At 40.1% G+C, this 23,904-nt stretch overlaps 2 protein-coding genes across 2 annotated transcripts; both read right to left on the reverse strand.

The window, feature by feature from the left end:
• Positions 1–5,504: 5,504 nt before the first annotated feature.
• On the reverse strand, positions 5,505–6,716 carry LOC104227462 (uncharacterized). Its single transcript, XM_009779704.2, has one exon. It carries the CDS (start codon positions 6,714–6,716, stop codon positions 5,505–5,507), a length of 1,212 nt encoding a protein of 403 aa, XP_009778006.2.
• On the reverse strand, positions 6,716–8,074 carry LOC138885184 (uncharacterized). Its single transcript, XM_070166094.1, has one exon. It carries the CDS (start codon positions 8,072–8,074, stop codon positions 6,716–6,718), a length of 1,359 nt encoding a protein of 452 aa, XP_070022195.1.
• Between the last annotated feature and the right edge of the window lie 15,830 nt (positions 8,075–23,904).

Here is a 23,904-nt window from a genome sequence, read left to right on the forward strand (position 1 = left end):
TTGAAGCAGAATTTGGGCCTTCAAAAGACTAATCTTAGTTGCCTAATCGAATCACGAAGGTCAAGAATCATGAGCTAGACCCAATGGGACTCAACCTTTTGGGTTGGACATGACTGCACAGCCTAACAAAATGGATCGAAGTCCAAAGTGCACCTCTAATGCATGGGGAAAATGAGAATTAAAACAGTATGTGAGAAGAACTATTTACCACTTTTGACCAAATTAAGTCAAGGTTTTGTAGCCTAAAGTATAAGTCAAGAATTATTTACCCTCCAAACAAAGGGTAAAATTAATAATATTACGTAGAAGAAGTGACAAAATATTTCTTGAGTTGTATAAAATATATAAATGGATGATTAGTTTTGGGTTATTTCTTATAATGATTTTTCAAGTAATTATTAATTCATCGGTTATCTCATGTTATATTTACAGCTTCATATTAACAATACATTGTGGTAATAGCCTGAAAAACTTATTTAATTCTATCTGAACAGATTTAGGTTCGAATGGAGAATTCAAATCTTCTATTAATATAGAAAAGGAGAGGCAAATTCATAATAATGTGCCAAGTGTCAAAACAAAAAATTGGCACGTGTCAATCTTTAAGACAAAACTACAATAAAAATTATTTTGATGCTTTTAAAGAAATAATTTGGCCAGTTATTCACAACATGAGTACCACGTTTGGGCATATCTATTCACACCATGAATCTCACATTTTTTTGGATTCCAACGTTTCTTCATCCACGATCATCTATTCAAAAAATTGGACTGTTCTTTACAATAATTTTACATAAAAATAGGAAGAAATGGGAAAACAATACTCCATGATCCTCTTCCTAAACATGGACATCAAAACCTAACTCCATAACTTATAAACGGTCTCATACGCTAATAATGTTTCAAATGTCTGCTCCTTCTTTTATTTTCTTTTCTATTCCCTTTTTTTCTATGCTCAAAATACAGAAGTTTGCAAATATGGCTACAACACTTCATGAAATCAGTCAAATTTCAAGTAACTCGATGCAATTGAATCTCAAAGTTAGAGTCATTCGAATGTGAAAAATGTCGGATCGTTTCAATCCTGAAAAATCATATTTGATTGAGTTGATTTTACAAAATGCAAAGGTAACATATTCAACTTTATATAGTTCTAAAGTTTCTATTCTTTTCTGGTTTTATGGATAATTTTTTCACAATAAAATGTACTAATTTTGAAAATTATATGTAGTACCAGTACTCTATTTCTGTTTCTGAAAGTAGCTTGTTATTAATTTCTTTACGACGAACTTACGACAATTTTGCTTATTTAACTTCACTTAGTTTTAAATATTCTATTATACTTCCAGAACAACGTCACATTCAAATGAGTTGTGTACAATCACATAGGTGTGTATCTCAGTACTATTACTATGTTTCTTGTTTTAAAAATGGGTTCGATGCCTACATATCTTTGGAGCCTCGCTTTCCCCTTAAGGTTGATTATTAACACAACACAACATTTAGCTTTGAGCACTAACTTTTCGTCAACATCCTGATATTGACTCTACAAATATAAGTTTTGTCATGTAAAGTATAGTAGAAAGATCAGCATTATCTATGGTTAAACTTTTTTTTTCAATCCGCTAGGCAAACGCCTAGGGCTATTTTTATTTATAACCATATAAAATACGAAATATAATGTCATGATATCCTATGAACGGAAAGAAAGAAATAAAGTTTGAACTTAACAAGTATCCTATTATCAAAATTGAGTTTTGCCCTCAACATTGACGTCACATTAATGCTATTAAGCTATTCAGCATCCACGACTGTGCATGTGAAAGGCACAACACAACGTTCCTTCTTTAAAGCATTCTGTACTTTGATTCCATATCGAGTTCCCTCCATTCTCCATAGTAGACTCACATGCTCTCCTCGAGGTACGTTTATCAACTTGTCTTGGCGTGCAAATCCATTCGCAACTGTCGTTCCTCCATGTTCGATCACGTTTCAGCTGCCATTATCCGTTCGTCCATGCTGGTTGCACTGCACGACATCTGCTCGTTGCCCACATCTGCTGTAGCACGACATCAAAGACGCCTAGTTCAGGACTTCTTTGAAGTAAGTGAGCTACAACATGTGTTGTCTACCATGCCTTCCATATTAATATTATTATAAATCAGAAAAAGCCACAAAGCACATTTCGAAGTAGCTGCCTTCTTTTCGTGCTTAACACTTCCAGCTGCTGTGTTTCCTTTCCTTTGCGCGTGCATTACTTCTGTTAATGTCGATAGCATTATGCACCTATTCCCATTCTTGTTGTTGTTGTTCCTGCTGTAATTTCCACTCCCAAAATCTCAAAATCAGCACACTATTTGAAGATCGAAAGTTATCCCCATGCTGCGTTAATTTTGTTGCAATCAGTTTTCCCGTTTCTGGTTTCCTGTTTTCCCTTGTTGCGTTCAATTTTCTTCATTGACATGAAGACAGCTTTGTGGAAGCACGTGAGCTCCACCTACAGTATCATCATAAAGAAATATTATTAAATATATCCCATGTTGCCTTCATCCTAGAGTATTGCATGCTTTTATGTATCCTAGATAACTTTCCATGTGCATTCCACTTTTCCATTTAATTCCTTTGCTCACCAGCATGAGTTGTCTGCCATGCCTTCCACATTAAACCTTGTGTGCACATTAAAATATTATTCAAACCGAAAGAGGATTGAAGCATGCGTTAATAACACATGCTAGTTGTGTTTCCAATGCCATTTGCTTCTTGTTTTGTTTGAAATGATGAGTAATCAATTTTATATTCCCAGATTCTGTTTGTAACTGAACCATGCGTGTGATATTCAAAACTTTTGCATCATGCTGGTTGTATATCCAATGAACTAAAAGCATGCTTTCACCCCATGCTGGTTGGGTTGTATGTCGAAAGTTGCATCATGGAGTGCCATAAGCATCGTAGTGGCACCTGCATTAGAGAAAAGAAAGTTAGAAAAAACCAACCCTTATATCCTTCTCCCTTAGGATTTGAAAATATTGGTCGATTAAGTTATGCCTCCTGCTCTTCCTTATCTCTTTGTTTCCTATCTCCTGTTCATCCTCACCCTTAGATTTGGACATTGCAGTTTATCTTCATTAACCAACCTCCTTCCCTGTGCATCTAGATGCCAGAATTGTTGGCAATCTATTTCTCCATTATCTAACGCATAATTAGCCAAGTGATCTGCCAGCTTGTTGGCTTCCCTATGAATATGAGTAACTGTGTAATTTCCCCCATTCATTAGTTGCATCATTTCCTCTACCTCCTCAGATATGATCCATGGTGGTTTCCAGATCCCATCCATTATCTTTTTTAATAACATTGAGTCAGTTTGAAGCCATACATGAGAGTATTGTTGAAATTTGCAGAACCTTAGTGCTTCTACCATGGCCTTCGCTTCAGCTACTGTGTTTGTTGTCTCCTCAATCTCTTTCCCTACTGACTTGACTATGTCACCTTTTTCATTTCTTATACAAAAACCTATTGAGCTCCTGCCTGGATTTCCCCTTGATGCACCATCCGTATTAACTTTTAGCCATCCTACACTTGGAAATTCCCACATGACTTTTGTAACCTTAAGTTTAGGAGTGAAATTTTCCATCATAGCTAATAGATCTTGCCATTTGTGAGGTACCATATCCATCCCAGGCTTTCTCACTTTCACCACTGCCTGTAGATTTGATGAAACTTGATAAATCACACTGCTAGTTGTCACCGCCTCCCCATACTTCATACTATTTCTACTTTTCCAAAGTTTCCATACTACGCATGAGAGGAGTGCTTGCATTACTGGTTTTAACCTTAAGCATACATTTGCAATCCAACATTTTGTGATTGCTTGGTGCCATGTAAGTCCCTCCACATCTATTCCTGCCCTCGATAGAAAATACTTCCAAGTTGTCTTTGTAGTTTCTGATCTAAAAATTCAATCAGATCTCTGCATTCCAACATTTTTCTCCAGATGTGAGACCCCCTTTTCCACGGAACAATAACAGAGTTTAATTTTTTACAGTATTTCTAACATACAAAAGAGCTCCATAGGCTTGGTTTTGTTCTGAAATTCCACCATAACTTGCTGAATAATGCCTTTGCTACATCATGTAGTGACCTGAAACCTATTCCTCCTTCCTCAACTGGCATGCATAAAGTATTCCATGAAGCCCAATGCCTACTAGTTCCTCCTACAGTGCTGCTCAAGAAAAACAGAGCAAACAATTTGTGCAACCTATTTATCACATACTTTGGAGGGTTTACAGCTGATAGTAGATGCATAGGCATGCTTTGCAATACATGGGATATGAGAACTGCCCTGCCCCCTACTGATAATAACTTGCCCTGCCATGATTGCAGTTTGTCCATTACCTTTGTAATTAGGGGCTGATAGAATTCCAGCTTTCTTCTTGCATAAAATATCGGGCAACCTAGATATATGATAGGGAAATCATTCGTATGAATGCCTGTGATCCTTTCCACCTTGATGACCACTTCCATGTCTGCTAAATGATGCAGGTACACAGCTGATTTGTTCTTGTTAACAAGCTACTCAGATGCATCTTCATATGCCTTCAGCACTTGCATAATCAACATCAGAGATGTTTCATCTGAGGATGAGAAAATAATCATGTCATCTGCATACGCCAAATGATTGATCTTTGGACTCCACTTTGGCATCCCAAATCCACAAAAATACAGGTTAGTATGCAGTGCATTGAGACCCCTAGATAATGCTTCTGCTGCTAATATAAACAAAGTTGGAGATATAGGATCACCTTGTTTTATTCCCCTTGAGGACTTAAAGAAACCATAAGCTTGACCATTTATTAGAATAGAATACCAGTTGTTTGAAACTAAACCAAAAACAATCCCTATCAACCTTTCTGTGAATCCCATCTTTCTCAGTACTTTGGTTAGGAATAGCCAAGATATTCTATCATAAGCTTTGGTCATATCTAGCTTCAGGATGACATTAGGTCCAGCCTTAGTTCTAAGCCTAATGTCAGTAACTATCTCCTGAGTTAGAAGGATGTTTTCTACTAAATTCCTTCCCTTAACAAAACCCGCATGTTCCTCCGATATCAGACTTGGGAGAAATTTTACTAGCCTTTCATGTACCACCCTTGATATAACCTTGTTAGAAAAATTACTGAGGCTTATTGGTCTTAAATCAGAAAAGGTGGTAACTTCTTTTTCTTTGGTATCAGAACTAGGTTTGTGTGTGTTACACACTTTGGTAGCTCATGACCATTGAAAAGAGCCCTCACCATGTCGTACAGGTCATCCCCTATTAAGTCCCAACAAGAATGATAAAATTTTCCTGTCATACCATCTGGCCCTCCTGCACTATCACCATTAAGTCCAAGTACTGCCATTTGAACCTCCTCTTTTGTTGGTTGCTTAATCAAATCTACATTGTGATCAGTGTTAATCAGATTAGGAACATGCTCTACGATATCAAATGATGAAGGATTAGATGTTTATGTGAATTGTTCCTCGTAGAATTTGATAGCCTCTTCTGCAATTTCTTGTTCTTCTTCAATCCAGGTTCCTCCACTGTTTTGAATTCTTGTAAGCTGAAGTCTCTTCCTCCTACCTCTCACTTGTGCATGGAAGAACTTTGTGTTCCTATCCCCTTCCTTGAACCAAGTCATGCCTGCCTTTTGTTGCCAATATTTCTCCTCTAGTGCAAGATATTTAATCAATTCTGCCTGAACCTTTTGGAGTCTTTCCCTGTTCATCCCTGTAGGATTTGCTTCAAATTCTGCTTCATGAACCATCACTACCTCCTCCATACTTGCTATATTTTGGAAAATATCTCCAAATGTAGCCTTACTCCACAATGAAAGGTCTTTCTTTAATTTTTTTAATTTGTGATTAAAAAGAATATAAGGATTTGCACTGAAATCAGCAAACCAGTTCTCTTTCACCACATCTTTAAAAGTTGCATGTTCCACCCAAAAATTCAATAACTTAAAAGGTTTTTTTATAGGTGGAGTCTCAATATCACACTTCAAATCCATCGGACTATGATCAGAACCAGTCTTTGACAAATGCTGCACCTCTATTCCTGGAAATGTTTGTTGGAACTCAACCTTTGCCAAAAATCTATCTAATCTTTTGAATATACAGTCTTCCTCTGCTCTCCCATTCCACCATGTAAATATGCTGCCTTTAAATCCAAGGTCGAAAAGATTGCAAGTGTTAATGCAGTGTCGAAAATCATCTATTTCATTCAATGACACAGGTAACCCACCAAACTTCTCTTCTTCTTCCCATATTACATTGAAATCACCTCCTACAAGCCATGGTGCATCCATATCCCTTGCCATTGCATATAATGAATCCCATAATTCTATCCTCTCAATTGCATCACATTTTGCGTATATCAATGTTAGGACAAACTCCACATGCGATTCAGTATGAAACAATCTTAGTGTTAATTGTTGCACCATATTGTACATAACAGTTACCTCAAATACCTCATCTATAAAATCCCAGATCTTATTGGAAACATTTGAAATTGCCTGTGCAAGTCCTATCTTGTTTCTGTACCTTTCCAGTTTTTTTGCTTGTTGTTTTGGCTCCATTAATCCTACAAAATCATAGTGCTTTTGCCTATGCATTTTTGTCAACCTTTCAAAGGCCTGTTGTGTGTTGACTGACCTTATATTCCAAATGAGAGCATTCATCACTGATTGTTGGATTTAGTTATCGTTCTCCTTGTGTGCACCCCAGCTTTTGGTGCTGCAAAATTATCTTTTTGTTGCTTCTTCTTTCCTTTTGCTGCTGATTTTGCCTTTTCCACTTGCGTAGGTGATAAGTCACCTTTCCTTGCAGCATTTATAAGGTGTTGGGTAGTTGATTCTTGATCCATGTCGTATCCTGATTTACCAGGTTCTTCTCCTTCTTCATTGTCTTCCTTCCCTCCTGATATAGCTCCAAATGAATTCTTTTTAGGGACCAATGCTTTCTTTTTGCCTCTTTTAAACAGCTGCAACTGGTTTTTCTCCAATGTAATAATACTATTTACTATTTCTGTTTTTTGTTTTGGTTGTTTCTCCTTCTTTGTTGTGTTGTGTCCTTGTTGGTCTTCTTGTGATTTCTGAAGTTGATCATCTTCTGTTCCTCCAACATCATTTACCTCTGGGCCTCTTCCTTCATAGTTACTAATTTCTGTGACTTCTGCTGTCTGCAAATTATTGATGTGCTCAACATTTTCTGATCCTTCCTTTATTAAATAATTACCAGTTGTATTGGTGTCATTGGCATGGATCTCTCCATTTACAGTTTGCTCATCTTCTTCTTTGTCATTCTCATTTGGTTCCTCATCAGCTTGTGCTCCTAGTGGTACTTCGTTCTCCTCTGAATCGTATTCCCTTTGTGCCTCCCATAGCCTGCCTCGACATTCTTGCACTCTTTCTTTAAATGTAGACGATTTTGACCCTTCTGCTTGAGACTTCGGATTTTTATTAAGTACCTTGTTCACTAATGTAACTTGTGATGGGATTTCCTTGCATGGTTTATTGATCTTAACTATTCCTTCTCCTGTTTTATCCTTGAAGCTTCTTTCTACCCATTGTGCGGTATCGTTTTTTTCTTTTGATGCCTCCTTTCCATTGACTAGACCATTAGTCGAACTAATCCCCGATGAGTTAAGATGAAAAGCTTGTGCTGCTGGATTTAACTTTCCCTCATTATTGACCATATTTTTTGGTTTTTGGTTTGTAGATGCTTGGTTATGAAGTGCTGAACTGTTTGTTGCTACATTAGCTGCCACCATTGCCAATTGATTAACAGGTTCTTCCTCTTCATCCATCCCTTGTAATATTGCAAACTTGTTAGCTACTTGAACATGATCGTTATCTTCATTGCCTACTGCCACCAAATCCTTACCACTGTTGCTATGTGCTTCTACTTGTCTCTCTACAGTGCTTGTACCCTCCTTGTTCTTATTGTTTTCCAACTGCTTAGCTGGTGCCATCTCCAATCCATTATTAGTGAGACTAGTATTTGGATTTACTACATTTCTAACTCTGTTGTCCTTCATTTTCTTCCATTACTCTTTTGCTGTAACATTCACATTACCCACGACCTTTCCACTAGATAACATCATTATAGGGTTTGAGTTCCCTTTGTCCTGTTTCTTAGCTGTATCTGCTTGGTTATCATTCTCCTTCTCCACATATAGTTCAGGGTGTATCCTCGAGCATTCAAATTGATCATGCCCTTGCAGTTTACAATGTCTGCAATATTTAGGCAGCATGTCATATTGAATTCTCACCCATTCAGTTCTTGTTGTTTCTTTAGCTTCATTGACTATGTCCATCCTCACTTTTTTAGGCAGATCTGCAAGTAAGTCAACTAGTACCTTCACCCTAGCACAACTAGGTCTAGTTTTATTAATTGTTGCCATGTCTAGATGCATAGGTTTACCTACTGCTGAAGCTAGAGAAAATAGACATTCCTTCACAAAAAGGTTGGCAATAGACCTGGGAATGAAATCCAAGCCATTGCCTTGGGTGTTTCTTCATCTGCTCTAAACTTTGAGTCGTAAATCAATAGCCTAAGCTGATATTGATAGCCATCCATATCCTTTATGTAATGAGTTTTTGATGAGAAATGTAAATAGTCCTGCCTTAACGTCATTCTAATTAAAATGTGCCTATCCCTTAGAAATCCAATGTTACACTCACCTTTAATTCCGCATTGAATTGGTATTAACTTACGCAGTTGTTGAATTTCTGGGCTTCCATAAGAACATTTACCAACTATTGCATATTGTAATCCTTCGATGATATCCATCCTTTCTACTTCTGCTTCTGTGAACTGAATAACATGTTCTCCATTCAATATTGTAGGTGGACGAATAGGAATTGGCTCAACTTCTTGTTGCTCCTGTATTGCCGCATTTAAAGTGCAAGGTTTCAGTAGTTTGGAGTAATCCATCGGCTGTTTGTTGGTATTTGTGTTCCCTGATGTTTGTGCAATGTTTGGAGAAGGTTGTTTAGGCAGCGCAGCCTCCAAATGTGGCTGGCCACCTGCCTGTGTGTCCATTACAGTTGAAATTGTTTAGCAGATTACTTACATGACACAGGTGCAACAGCTTTGCAAGAAAACAATGCTACTGTAATTCGAATTAGCTTCAAGTTATTTACTTCTTATGGCTGTGAATCCAATTTCACAATCCAAATTGTAAAAGAGAAGAGAACAGTAAATTGTAATTCGAATTAGCTTCAAGTTATTTACTGCTTATGCTACAGTAAATTCGATTTAAAATGAAGCTTAGAATTCAAACCAATCTTAGAAGAGAAGAGAACACTTTCACGTTATCAAAACAAGCTTTTGTGCTGAAAAGTAGCGCTGGAATTAGCTGAATCGCTGAAATTGAATGAAGAAAACTGCCTGCTACAGTAACTCGTGAAAATGAAATTAAGATCTACAAAAATTGACTATAGATCTGAAGTTGAAACCAATTGGGTATTATTCGTAAGGAGATTATGTATCTTTTGACACCAAGTTTGGTTAATTCCACCACCGGCTGCCGGAGTTATGACCGGAAAATAATGACGAAATTACTATTCCTTTTCTTCCTAGAGAGAAGATTTAATTACTAATTGTTTTGCATTCATTTGGGTAACTATGGTTAAACTTTTGGATTTTACTTTTGGTTAAAATAATTTGGTCATTTGTAAAGAAACGATTATGCAACTTGGATCATATAAAACGATTATGGTTAGGACGAACATAACGAAACTTGGCTCATATATGAAAGGATTATGTGTAGTATAGATATTTCTCTTTTTATTTCTTAAGTTGCCTTCACAATTGTGCACTAATTACTACATATATGCAATTTATTTGCAATATGATACATCCTGATAATTAATCTATTTTTTTAGGGTGATTGTATCCATGCCTCGATTGGGAAGTATGTAATTAAGTTTTTTAGGACCAAAATACAGGAACTTGACTTATATCGCATAAACTACTTTGTTGTCGGACCAAATAACTTGAGTTTAAATACTACAACACACAATCTGAGGCTGACATTTAAACAAAGGACAACGGTTAAGGAAATAGTTGATTCTCCATTTCATATGAATATCTTTAACTTTCTATGACGACCCGGCCAGTTGTCTCATGAGTTACCGCTCTGTTTCTGTCACGACCCGGATTTTTCACCTTCGGGAGTCGTGATGGTGCCTACTAATTAGAGCTAGTCAAGCCAACTCTTAACTACTTTTATCTTTTATAAATTATTTCTTTTATCAAATATTAGTAATAGCATAAAAAGGCTGAATTAAATAAATATGCGGAAGACTTAATTTAAAGTGACTGAATATAAATGCTGAATCTAACATAAATCTCTACCCAAGAACTGGTGTCACATTACTCACGAACTTCTAAGAATACTGAATACAATCGTCTGAAAGAAAATAATAAACTGTTTGTCTCGAATACAATGAGATAATAGACTAAAATAATAGATAGATGAGACGCCGGGCCTGCGGAGCCCTGCAAGGCTACCTTGGTGTCTCACAAGTCTGACTGCTCACACCCGCACTACTGCTGCTGCTATCCGAAACCTGTATCTGTGCAAAAGAGCACAGAGTGTAGTATCAGCACAACCGACCCCATGTGCTGGTAAGTGCCTAGCCTAACCTCGACGAAGTAGTGACGAGGCTAGGACCAGACAATCAAATAAACATGTACAGTTCAAGTATATATATATATATATATATATATATATATACAACAAAGGAAGTATTGGAAGCAACCAATTAATGTGGGAGGGGAAACATGTTGTGGGGAGGTAACAGTTTCAAATAGAAATATTCAATAAAAGAAGGAGACAACAAAGTCATAATATCAACAAGTATCAAAAGGAATCAACAATTTGTGCATCACCCTTCGTGCTTTTACTCTCTTCCTCACCCAAGCAATATATAAAATAAAATTGTACACGGTATCACCCTTCGTGCTTTTACTCTCTTTCCTCACAATATAATCAATAGATATCAGTACGGAATGGCACATCGTACGGCACGACATCACCCTTCGTGCTTTACACTCTTTCCTCACCATATCAAACAATACACGGCATCACCCTTCGTGCTTTATCACTCTTCCTCACCCAAACAACAATCACAGATAAGGGGCAAGGAAGTAAACTGGATAATAATCGGGATTCCAATAAGGGCACAACAATTAACAATAAAATTCCCGGCAAGGAATATATCAATAATTCCACAATTATCTCGGCAAGGGAATAATTCAATAATTCTTTCTCTTTCTTTCATTTCTTATTTAGTAATTCATTTTATAACTTGAGCCAACGCTCCTCAAATATAAAATATCACCATTTCTTTCACATGCACTTCACAACATATAGAAGTCATCATTTAATCATGGAAGATATAACCAAATTCGAACATTCGCGATATAAGGACTTACGGTCATGCTAGACACCAACGTAAAGATACTCGCCATCATGCCTATACGTCGTACTCGACAAATAGCAAGTAGAAATTAAGACCCAGGTCCTATTCCCTCAAGCTAAGGTTAGACCAAACACTTACCTCGCTTTGCAACCAATTTAAAATTCCAACAAGCCTTTGCCTCGCGAATTCGTGCCCGAAATTCTCAAATCTAGTCATAAACAATCGATTAAGTCAATAAAAATTATAGGAATTAATTCCATATGAAATTCTACATTTTCCATTTAAAATCCGAAATTGCACTAAAAATTTGTCTGTGGGGCCCGCATCTCGGAACCCAACAAAAATTACGGAATATGAAACCTCATCCAACCACGAGTCCAACCATACCAATTTTACCAAAATCCAACATCAACTCGACCCTCAAATCTTCAAATTAAACCAAGAGGGTTTTCAAGATTTTCCCAACTAAAATCACCAATTAAATGCCAAAACTAGTAATAGATTCGAATAATCTAACCAAAATTAAGTTAAGAATACTTACCGCATTGTTTTCTCTAAAAATATCCTGAAAATCGCCTCTCCCCGAGCTCCAATTTGCTAAAAATGGAAAATGGGACGAAGTCCCATTTTCAGAAGTTACATTCTGCCCAGAATGTTTTCGGGGTTATTTTTCACGCGTTTTTACTGTTCACGGGGTATTGTTCATGGCTACTGTTCACGGGGGGACTATTCATGGGTACTGTTCATGGGGAACTATTCATAGGTACTGTTCACGGGGGTACTCTTCATGGGTACTGTTCACGGGTTACTATTCATGGGTACTGTTCAAATTTCATAAAACATCAAATTTTCCATTTTGAGTCCGAAACACGTCAAACGACGTCTGTTTTCAACCAAACTTTACAGAAAGTGCTTAAACCATATATAAGACATGTACCGGGCGCCAGAACCAAAATACGGGCCCGATACCATCACTTTCTAATAAAATTTCATTTCCATTTTCCTTAAATATTTTCAGAAAACAATTTTACTCAAAAATTCATTTCTTGGGCCTGGGACCTCGGAATTCGATTCTGGGCATACGCCCAAGTCCCATATTTTTCTACGGACCTCCCGGGACCGTCAAATCACGGGTCCGAGTCCGTTTACCCAAAATATTGACCGAAGTCAAATTCATTCATTTTAATATCAAAACTTAGCAAATTTTCACAGAATTTCATATTTGAGCTTCCGACTACGCGCCGGACTGCGCACGCAAATCGAAGCAATTGTAAATGAGGTTTTCAAGGCCTTAGAAGCTCGAAATGGATAAGAAAACAGGTGATGATCCTTTGGGTTGTCACATTCTCCACCTTTAAAACAACCGTTCGTCCTCGAACGGATAGAAGAAGGAAGTACCTGAGCCGGGGAATAGATGAGGATAACAGCTCTGCATGTCGGACTCGGACTCCCAGGTCGAAGCCTCAGGAGGCTGACCTTTCCACTGAACATTAACAGAGGGGAAACTCTTGGATCTTAACTGACGGACCTGCCGGTCTAGCATAGCCACCGGCTCCTCCTTATAAGACAAGTACTTGTCCAACTAGACAGTGCTGAAATCTAACACGTGGGATGGATCGCTGTGATACTTCCGAAGCATGGACACATGAAACACTGGGTGCACGACTGATAAACTCGGCGGCAATGCAAGTCTATAAGCCACATCTCCCACTCGATCAAGAATCTCAAATGGAACAATGAACCTAGGGCTAAGCTTTCCCTTCTTCCCAAATCTCATCACGCCCTTCATAGGAGACACTCGGAGCAATACCCGCTAACCAACCATGAAAACCACATCTCGAACCTTACGATCCGCATAGCTCTTTTGCCTGGACTGAGCTGTACGAAGCCTATCCTGAATGATCATGACCTTGTCTAAGGCCTCCTGAACCAAATTTGTACCCAACAACCGAGCCTCTCCCGGCTCAAACCATCCAACCGGAGATCAACACTGCCTACCATATAAAGCCTCATAAGGAGCCATCTAGATACTCGACTGGTAGCTATTATCGTAGGCAAACTCTGTTAAAGGCAAGAATTGATCCCATGAACCTCCAAAGTCAATAACACAAGCTTGGAGCATGTCCTCCAATATCTAAATAGTCCGCTCGGACTGTCCGTCCGTCTGAGGATGAAATGTTGTGCTCAACTGCACCTGGGTGCCTAACTCTCGCTGAACTGCTCTCCAAAAACGCGAGGTAAACTGCGTGCCTCGATCCAAAATGATAGATACCGGCACACCATGAAGGAGAACAATCTCCTGGATATAAATCTCAGTTAACCTCTCGGATGAATAGGAGACTGCCACAGGAATGAAATGCGCTGACTTGGTCAGCCTATCAACAATGACCCAAACTGCATCAAGCTTCTTCTGAGTCAACAGAAATCCAGTAACGAAGTCCATAGTGATTCGCTCTCACTTCCACTCGGGAAGCTCAATCCTCTGAAACAAACCATCAGGTCTCTGATGCTCACACATAACCTGCTGACAATTCAAACACCGAGCCACGTATGCAACAATATCCTTCTTCATTCTACGCCACCAATAATGTTGCTGCAAATCCTGATACATCTTCATGGCGCCCGGATGAATAGAGTACCGGGAGCTATGGGCCTCCTCTAAAATAAACTCTCAAAGCCCATCCACATTAGGCACACAAACCCGCCCCTGCAATCTCAAAACTCCATCATCATCTAAGGTTATCTGCTTGGCACCTCCACGTTGCACCGTGTCTCTAAGGACATATAAATGGGAATCATCAAGTTGTCGATCACGGATACGCCCCAATAATGAAGAACGAGTGACCGTGCAAGCTAATACCCGACTAGGCTCAGAAATATCCAACCTCACGAATCGATTAGCCAAGGCCTGAACATCCAAAGCAAGCGGCCTCTGACCGACCGGAATATAAGCAAGACTACCTATATTGACCGACTTCCTGCTCAAAGCATCGGCCACCACATTGGCCTTCCCTGAATGATATAAGATAGTGATATCATAATCTTTCAACAGCTCCAACCACCACCTCTGTCTCAAATTCAACTCCTTTTGCTTGAACAAATACTGAAGACTCTTGTGATCCGTGAACACCCCACATGCCACACCGTACAGGTAATGCCTCAAAATCTTCAATGCGTGAACAATGGCTGCCAACTCTATATCATGAACTGGATAGTTCTTCTCATGAATCTTCAACTGTCGCGAGGCATAGACAATGACCTTGCCACCCTGCATCAACACTGCATCAAGCCCAATACGAGAAGCATCACAATAAACTGTATAAGGCCCTGAACCTGTGGGCAAAACCAATACCGGTACCGTAGTCAGAGCTGTCTTGAGCTTCTGAAAGCTCACCTCACACGCGTCCGACCATCTGAACTGGGCACCCTTCTGGGTCAACCTTGTCATCGGGGCTGCAATGGATGAAAACCCCTCCACGAACCAACGATAGTAGCCTGCCAATCCCAAGAAACTCCGAATCTCTGTAGCTGATGCTGGTCTAGGCCAGTTCTTGACTGCCTCAATCTTCTTCGAATCAACCTGAATACCCTTTGCTGATACAACATGACCTAGGAATGCAACTGAACACAGCCAGAACTCACACTTCAAGAACTTAGCATATAGCGGACTATCCCTTAGAGTCTGAAGAACCACTCTGAGGTGTTGCCCGTGCTCCTCCTGGCTGCGGGAATATATCAGAATATCATCTATAAAAACTATCACGAACAAGTCCAAATAAGGCATGAACACTCGGTTCATCATATCCATGAAAGCTGCTGGGGCATTTGTCAGCCCAAATGACATAACCAAGAACTCATAATGTCCGTACCAAGTGCGGAAAGCTGTCTTAGGGACATCGGATGCCCTAATCCTCAACTGATGGTAGCCAGATCTCAAGTCTATCTTGGAAAACACCTTGGCACCCTGAAGTTGATCGAACAAATCATCAATCCTCGGCAGTGGATACTTATTCTAGGTTGTAACCTTGTTCAACTGCCGGTAATCAATGCACATTCTCATCGAACCATCCTTTTTCTTTACAAACAACACCGGCGCACCCCACGGCGAAACACTAGGTCTAATGAAACCTTTCTCAAGCAGGTCTTGCAACTGCTCCTTCAACCCTTTCAACTCTAGCGGGGCCATGTGATATGGCAGAATGGAAATGGGCTGAGTGACCAGAGCCATATCAATGCAGAAATCAATATCCCTGTCCGGTGGCATACCCAGCAGGTCTGAAGGGAATACCTCAGGAAACTCGTGAACCATGGGCACATAAATGGAGGGGACCTCAGCATTGGAATCACGAACATAAGCCAAATAAGCCAAACACCCCTTCTTGACCATACGTCGAGCCTTCACATACGAAATAACACTGCAGATAGAATGACCAGGAGTCCCTCTCCACTCTAAATGGGGCATTTCCGGTAAGGCTAAGGTCACAGTCTTGGCATGACAGTCCAATATAGCGTGGTAAGGTGATAACCAGTCCATCCCCAATATAACATCGAAGTCGACCATATCTAAAAGCAATAAATCAACACGGGTCTCAAGACCCCCAATCACCACAATACAGGAACGATGAACTCGATTGACCACAATAGAATCACCCACCGGTGTAGACACATAAACAGGAATACTCAATGGATCACTAGGCAGAACCAAGTACGGTGCAAAATAAAAGGACACATACAAATACGTAGACCCTGGATCAAATAGCACTGAAGCCTCTCTATCACAAACTAGAATAGTACATGTAATGACTGCATCTGAAGACTCAGCCTCTGGCCTGGTTGGAAAAGCATAGCATCGGGGCTGGGCCCCACCACCTTAAACCATATCTCTAGGACGGTTTGCTACTGGCTGGCCTCCATCTCTGGCGGTCTGAGCTCCACCTTTATGACCTCTACCTCCACCTCTAGCACCTCTACCCCCACCTCTAGCTGGCTGGGCGGGCTGTGGAACACCTGGTGTCGGTACCATGGCACGAGAACTCTGATGCTAAGAACTACCCAGTGCTCGAGGGTAAAATCTGGAAATGTGACCTGGTTTACCACAAGTGTAACAAGCTCTCGGATGTTGACCCTGTCGACCTGGATGACCACCTCGAAAACTCTGAAGCGGCGGTGCACCGATAGGAGCTGGTGGCGCACTGTAAGGCTGCTGATCAAAATAGTGCGTGTGAGAACCACGACCACCTGAAATATCATGGGAAACTTGGAGAGCTGACTGGAAGGGCCTGGGAGGATGGCCTCTGCCATACGAATCTCTACCTCCAGACGAGGTACCACTAAATTTGCCTGAATAACAGGGCCTCTTATTCGACCCATGACCACCTCCCTGTGACATAACCATCTTGACTCGGCGGGCCACATTGGCCGTCTCATGAAATGTGATCTTACTCCCGGCCTCCTTGGCCATCTGAAGACGAATCAGCTAAATAAGACCATCAATAAACCTCCTCACCCTGTCTCTCTTGGTGGGGAGTATGACAAGAGCATGGCGAGCTAGATCAATGAACCTAGTCTTATACTGAGTGACCGTCATGGAACCTTGCTAGAGGCGCCCAAACTACCTCCTATAGGCCTCTCTCTGAGTAACAGGGAGAAACTTCTCCAGAAACAATGCTGAAAACTGCTCCCATGACAAAGATAGCGACCTGGCTGGCCTGGCTAAACAATAATCCCTCCACCAAGTCTTGGCGGATCTAGATAGGCAAAATGCAGCAAAATCGACCCCATTGGTCTCAACAATGTCCATGTTCCTAAGAACCTCATGACATCTGTCTAGATAATCCTGGGGATCCTCAGAAGATGCACCGCTAAAAGTGGTAGTGAAGAGCTTGGTAAACATGTCCAATCTCTACAAGGCATCGGCGGACATAGCCGCTCCATCACCGGGCTGAGCCACTACACCCGACTGAACCGCCATAGCTGGATGAACCAATGGAACCTGAACCTGGGGAGCTACTGGCTCTGGAGTGCACGTAGCAAGAGTCTGGGCCCCTCCTCCAGCCTGAGAAGTGGTTGGTGCTACTGGAATCAAACCCGCTCGGGTGACACTTTCCATGAGGCCCACCAATCGGACCATAGCGTCTTGAAGAACTGGGGTGGCAATGAACTCCTCTAGGACCTGAGCTGGGCCCACCGGAATTGCCTGGGCTGGAACCTCATCATCAAAGTCAACCTGAGGCTCCACTGCTGGTGCTGCTACCCTGGGCTGCTGAGCGGTAGATAAGGAACCGCTTGTTCTCTCCATCTACGAAAGAATAGAGTAGAAATTCAATTAGCATTGAGAAACAAAACTGTACGGAAAGAAAGAACAATGTGAAGTTTTTCCTAACTCTGTAGCCCCTAGGGGATAAATACAGACAACTCCGTACCGATCCCTCAGACTCTACTAAGCTTGTCCGTGAGTTGTGAGACCTATGTAACCTAGAGCTCTGATACCAACTTGTCACAACCCGGATTTCCCACCCTCGGGAGTCGTGATGGCGCCTACTAATGAGAGCTAGGGAAGCCAACTCTTAACTACTTTTATCTTTTATAAATTATTTCTTTTATCAAATATTAGTAATAGCATAAAAAAGACTGAATTAAATAAATATGCGGAAGACTTAATTTAAAGTGACTGAATATAAATGCGAAATCCAACATAAATATCTACCCAAGAACTAGTGTAACATTACTCACAAACTTCTAAGAATACTGAATACAATCGTATGAAAGAAAATAATAAACTTTTTGTCTCGAATACAATGAGATAACAGACTAAAATAATATATAGAGGAGACGTCGAGCCTGCGGAGTCCTGCAAGGCTACCTCGGTGTCTCACTAGTCTGACTGCTCACACTCGCACTACTGCTGATGCTGTCCGAAACCTGTATCTGTGCAACAGAGCACAGAGTGTAGTACCAGCATAACCGACCCCGTGTGCTGGTAAGTGCCTAGCCTAACTCCGGCGAAGTAGTGACAAGGCTAGGACCAGACAATCAAATAAACATGTGCAGTTCAAGTATATAAATATATAGACAACAAAGGAAGTACTGGAAGCAACCAATCAATGTGGGAGGGGAAACATGTTGTGGGGAGGTAACAGTTTCAAATAGAAATATTCAATAAAAGAAGGAGACAACAAAGTCATAATATCAACAAGTATCAAAAGGAATCAACAATTTGCACGGCATCACCCTTCGTGCTTTTACTCTCTTCCTCACCCAAGCAATATATAAAATAAAAGTGTAAACGACATCACCCTTCGTGCTTTCACTCTCTTTCCTCACAATATAATCAACAGATATCAGTACGGAATGGCACATCGTACGGCACGGCATCACCCTTCGTGCTTTACACTCTTTCCTCACCATATCAAACAATACACGGCATCACCCTTCATGATTTATCACTCTTCCTCACCCAAACAACAATCACAGATAAGGGGCAAGGAAGTAAACTGGATAATAATCGGAATTCCAATAAGGGCACAACAATTAACAATAAAATTCCCGGCAAGGAATATATCAACAATTCTACAATTATCTCGGCAAGGGAATCATTCAATAATTCTTTCCCTTTCTTTCATTTTTTACTTAGTAATTCATTTTATAACTTGAGCCAACGCTCCTAAAATATTAAATATCACCATTTCTTTCACATGCACTTCACAACATATAGAAATCATCATTTAATCATGGAAGATATAACCAAATTCGAACATTCGCGATATAAGGACTTACAGTCATGCTAGACACCAACGTATAGATACTCGTCACCATGCCTATACGTCGTACTCGACAAATAGCAAGTAGCAATTAAGACTCAGCTCCTATTCTCTTAAGCTAAGGTTAGACCAAACACTTACCTCGCTTTGCAACCAATTCAAAATTCCAACAAGCCTTTGCCTCGCAAATTCGTGCCAGAAATTCTCAAATCTAGTCATAAACAATTCGATTAAGTCAATAAAAATTATAGGAATTAATTCCATATGAAATTCTACATTTTTCATTTAAAATCCGAAATTGCACTAAAAAATTGCCCGTGGGGCCCACATCTCGGAACCCAATAAAAGTTACGGAATATGAAACCTCATCCAACCACGAGTCCAACCATACTAATTTTACCAAAATCCGACATCAACTCGACACTCAAATCTTCAAATTAAACCAAGGGGGTTTTCAAAATTTTCCCAACTAAAATCACTAATTAAATGCCAAAACTAGGAATAGGTTCGGGTAATCTAACCAAAATTAAGTTAAGAACACTTACCTCGTTGTTTTTCTCTAAACATATCCCGAAAATTGCCTCTCCCCGAGCTCCAATTTGCTAAAATTGGAAAATGGGACGAACTTAATGGGTACTATTCATGGGTAAAATTTCTGCAATTTTCTGCAATTTTTCTAAGTCCGAGACACCTCCGAAACACTCCCGAGCCCTCGGGGCTCCTAACCAAACACATACACTAACTCAACAACATCCTACGAACTTAATCGTGCGATCAAATCGCCAAAATAACGTCATATACCACGAATTAAGCTTTAAAATCTAAGAATTTTTTCAAATTTCATAAAACATCAAATTTTCCATTTTGAGTCCGAAACACGTCAAACGACGTCTGTTTTCCACCAAACTTTACAGAAAGTGCTTAAACCATATATAAGACCTGTACAGGGCACCAGAACCAAAATACGGGCCTGATACCATCACTTTCTAATCAAATTTCATTTCCATTTTCCTTAAATATTTTCAGAAAATAATTTTACTCAAAAATTCATTTCTCGGGCCTGGTACCTCGGAATTCAATTCCAGGCATACACCCAAGTCCCATATTTTTCTACGGACCTCCCGGGACCGTCAAATCACGGGTCAGATTCCGTTTACCCAAAATGTTGACCGAAGTCAAATTTATTCATTTTAATATCAAAACTTAGCAAATTTTCACAGAATTTCATATTTGAGCTTCCGGCTACGCGCCCGGACTATGCATGCAAATCGAGGCCATTGTAAATGATGTTTTCAAGGCCTTAGAAGCTCGGAATGGATAAGAAAATATGTGATGACCCTTTGGGTCGTCACAGTTTCCCCCATTTCTACTTCTTATTGATTTGTCTATCGGTTCTATGAGTGATCGGGTTGGTTAACTCGGGTTCGAAAAGGATATGGTAAGGTTTGAGACACTTAGTCTCTTTTGAGTAAGCTAAAGTTGGAAAAGTCAACGAGATGTTGACTTATGTGTTAGAGGACTCGGATGTGAGTTCTGATGGTTCGGATCGCTTCGGGAGGTAATTTGGGACTTAGAAGCGTGATCGGAATGTATTTTGGAGGTCCGGAGTAGATTTAGGCTTGAATTGGCGAAGTTGCTATTTTTGCGATTTCCGGTTGATGGGTGAGATTTTGATATAGGGGTCGGAATGGAATTTCGATAGTTGCAGTAGTTTCGTTGTGTCATTTGGGATGTGTGTGCAAAATTTCAAGTCATTCGGATGTGGTTTGGTTGGGTTTTGATCAAAAGCGTAATTTAGAAGATTTTGGAATTCTTAAGCCTAAATGCGATGCAAATTTGGTGTTTTGAGGTTTGCAAAGGTTGGAACAAGTTTGAATGAGGTTATGGGATATGTTGGAATATTTGGTTGAGGTCCCGGGGGCCTTGGGTGAGTTTCGGGTGGTCAATCGGACCATATCATGATGTTTGGAATTGCAGAAAATTGCAGATCAGTGTTGCAGAGAAATGACCTTCACGTTCGCGAGTGGGTCCTCGCGTTCGCGAAGAGTCAGTTGATGAAGGTTGGGATTTAAGCCTTCGCGTTTGCAAGGAAGGCTCTGTGTTTGCGAAGGGCTGGGTGTTTAGTCATCGCTTTCGCGTGAAGTGGACTGCGTTCGCGTAGAGGAATATGGTCAGCTGGACTTGAGGTATTTTATTCATCACGTTCGCGAGAGGGGTAACGCGATTGCAAAGAGTGGTCTAAGGAAAGCATCGCGTTCGCGATGGGAAGGTCGCAATTGCGAAGAGAATTTTTGGTCAAAGTTGATTTGTGCTTTGCGAACGCGAGGCTTTGACCGCGTTCGCAAAGAAGGATTTCAGGCCTAGGCAGAATGTTTAAATAGTCGTCTTGTCCGAGATTTTGGGGTTTATTTTCACCATTGTTGAGCGTTGTTTTGGAGCTTTTTAAAGAGGATTGAAGAGGGATTCAAGGGAAATCACTTGGAGGTAAGATTCAAGGACTTATAACTCGATTCTAATGTGAAATCTACTTAATTAATCATGGAAATTAAGCCTAAAATGGAAGAACTAGGGCTTGAAATTGGAGAGCTAGAAATGGGTATTTGAGGGTTCATTTGTTATTGGATTTTGATACTTTTGGTATGTATGAACTCGGGGAGTGATAAGGAATCCATTGATGTAATTTTTACCGGGAACCGAGACGTGGGCCCGGGGGTCGGGTTTTGGTAATTTCGGGATTTATGTTGTAAATTGCATATTTTTGCTTGGGCTTCATTCCCTTAGCATATTTTGATGTTGTGATTCTGATTTTGGATAGATTCGACATGAGTGGAGGACGATTCGAGGGGCAAAGGCATTGCGGGCTACAGATTTGACTGAATTGAGGTGAGTAATGATTGTAAATGATGTCCTGAGGGTATGAAACCCCGAATTTGCACATTGTTGTGCTATATTGAGGTGATGCACACGCTAGATGACGAGCGTGGGGTCATTCACTATTAGGGATTGTGACTTAGTCCATCCCGAATGACTGCTTTATCGCGTATTTGCCTGAAAACTATTTGCTATCATCATGTTTTGGGCTGAATGCCATATTTGGGCTTCGTGCCAACTATTTGAACCATTAAGGGATTTTTATTTATATTTCCTCACTGTTTTGACTTTATACTTGAACTCAGTCATGCTATATTCCACTGTTTTTCATAACTCAACCATGTTTACTTTGCTTCAACACTTAAATGATGTTTCAAATGATATTTTGGGTTGAGCACTATATTTTATTGTTGCTCGAGTGGCTGTGAGGTTCTAATTGAGTAAGGTCGAGGGTCTATGTTGTGAGGAAACATTGATTATGATTATGAGGCCGAGGGCCTAAGATTTATACGCCACGAGATGGCTTGTTGATATGAGGCTGAGGGCCTAGTGATGGTGCCACGAGATGGCTTGATGTTACGTTTGGGCCGTAAGGGGACCCTCCAGGAGTTTGCACACCCCCAGTGAGTGCGAGTACCCATTGTGATGTGAGATATAGCCCGAGGGGCTGGTATTATTGACATTGTGCCCGAGGGGCAATCCTTTATGTGCTTATCTGTCTTATTGTCATTTACCTGTTTAATTATTGAATAGGCATTTCTTGAAGTTTAAACTGAGCTTATATGATTTTAAATATCTTTACTGAATCACTATTCTTACATGTTTTACTGTTTCATTATAGTCTGTAATGTGCCTTACGTTTTTCATATCTCTCAGTCGTTTATTTATGATTATTACTCACTGAGTTGGAGTACTCACTTTACTCCTTGCACCCTGTGTACAGATTCAGGTGTATCTGGTCCCGCTACCGAGTGTTGATCTTTCCTGCTCAGGTGGATCCGAAGATTCTCTAGGTAGCTGTCGGCGTTCGTAGCCCAGAGCTTCTTCCCTTATCTTACTTCTCTTTGTTTTAGATTTGTATTGAACTCTGTAGACTTTCTTGTCTTATTCCAGATTTTTAGATGCTCATGACTAGTGACAACCGTGTATCGGACTGTGTTGGGTTTATCTTCCGCAACTGTACTGTTAATTGTTCACTCTTGGATTAATTATCATGTTTTAGACTTAATTTTTAATGTTTGATTGCTTTAAAACTGAAATGGAAAGTGTCGGCTGACCTTGTCTTCATAAGAGACACCATCACGACCAGGTTCGGGTTTAGGGTCGTGACACTTTTGTTCTTTTGATCAACTAACAAATAAGAATGATGTCGATGAGGCAGAATTATTCGGTAATTCTTCTCTTCCATTATTATCACGTTTTACAAAATTGGCTAACTAACTTTTATATTTGTAGATATCATTGGTCAGGTTGTGACGTATGAAGATGTTAACACCCACAAGCAAGGAGATAACGATAGTGCCTTTCTCAATGTTCAATTCGAAGATGATCAGTAAGTTATTCACTGATACAAACTATACTTTTATAGTTTAATTATTTATATTATTTTGTTGATGAAGGATTACCTTGAAACATATAGGAGGAACATGATTACACCAACCTTATTGAGTGGACTTGTGGATCAAATTCAGCCTCACTCTAATGGAGTTATGGACGAACCTTTGATTGTTGTTTAACAATTTATGAAACCTCAAAAATTCTGAGGTTTATCAATTTTACATCTATATTTAAAATTTAGTTTCAAA

Source organism: Nicotiana sylvestris, chromosome 2 (genome assembly GCF_000393655.2).
Source record: "Nicotiana sylvestris chromosome 2, ASM39365v2, whole genome shotgun sequence".
In the NCBI taxonomy this organism is placed as follows: Eukaryota; Viridiplantae; Streptophyta; class Magnoliopsida; order Solanales; family Solanaceae; genus Nicotiana; species Nicotiana sylvestris.

Coding starts and splice junctions, on each gene's coding strand:
- LOC104227462 (XM_009779704.2), bottom strand. CDS start 6,716: ATGAATGCTCTCATTTGGAATATAAGGTCAGTCAACACACAACAGGCC.
- LOC138885184 (XM_070166094.1), bottom strand. CDS start 8,074: ATGAAGGACAACAGAGTTAGAAATGTAGTAAATCCAAATACTAGTCTC.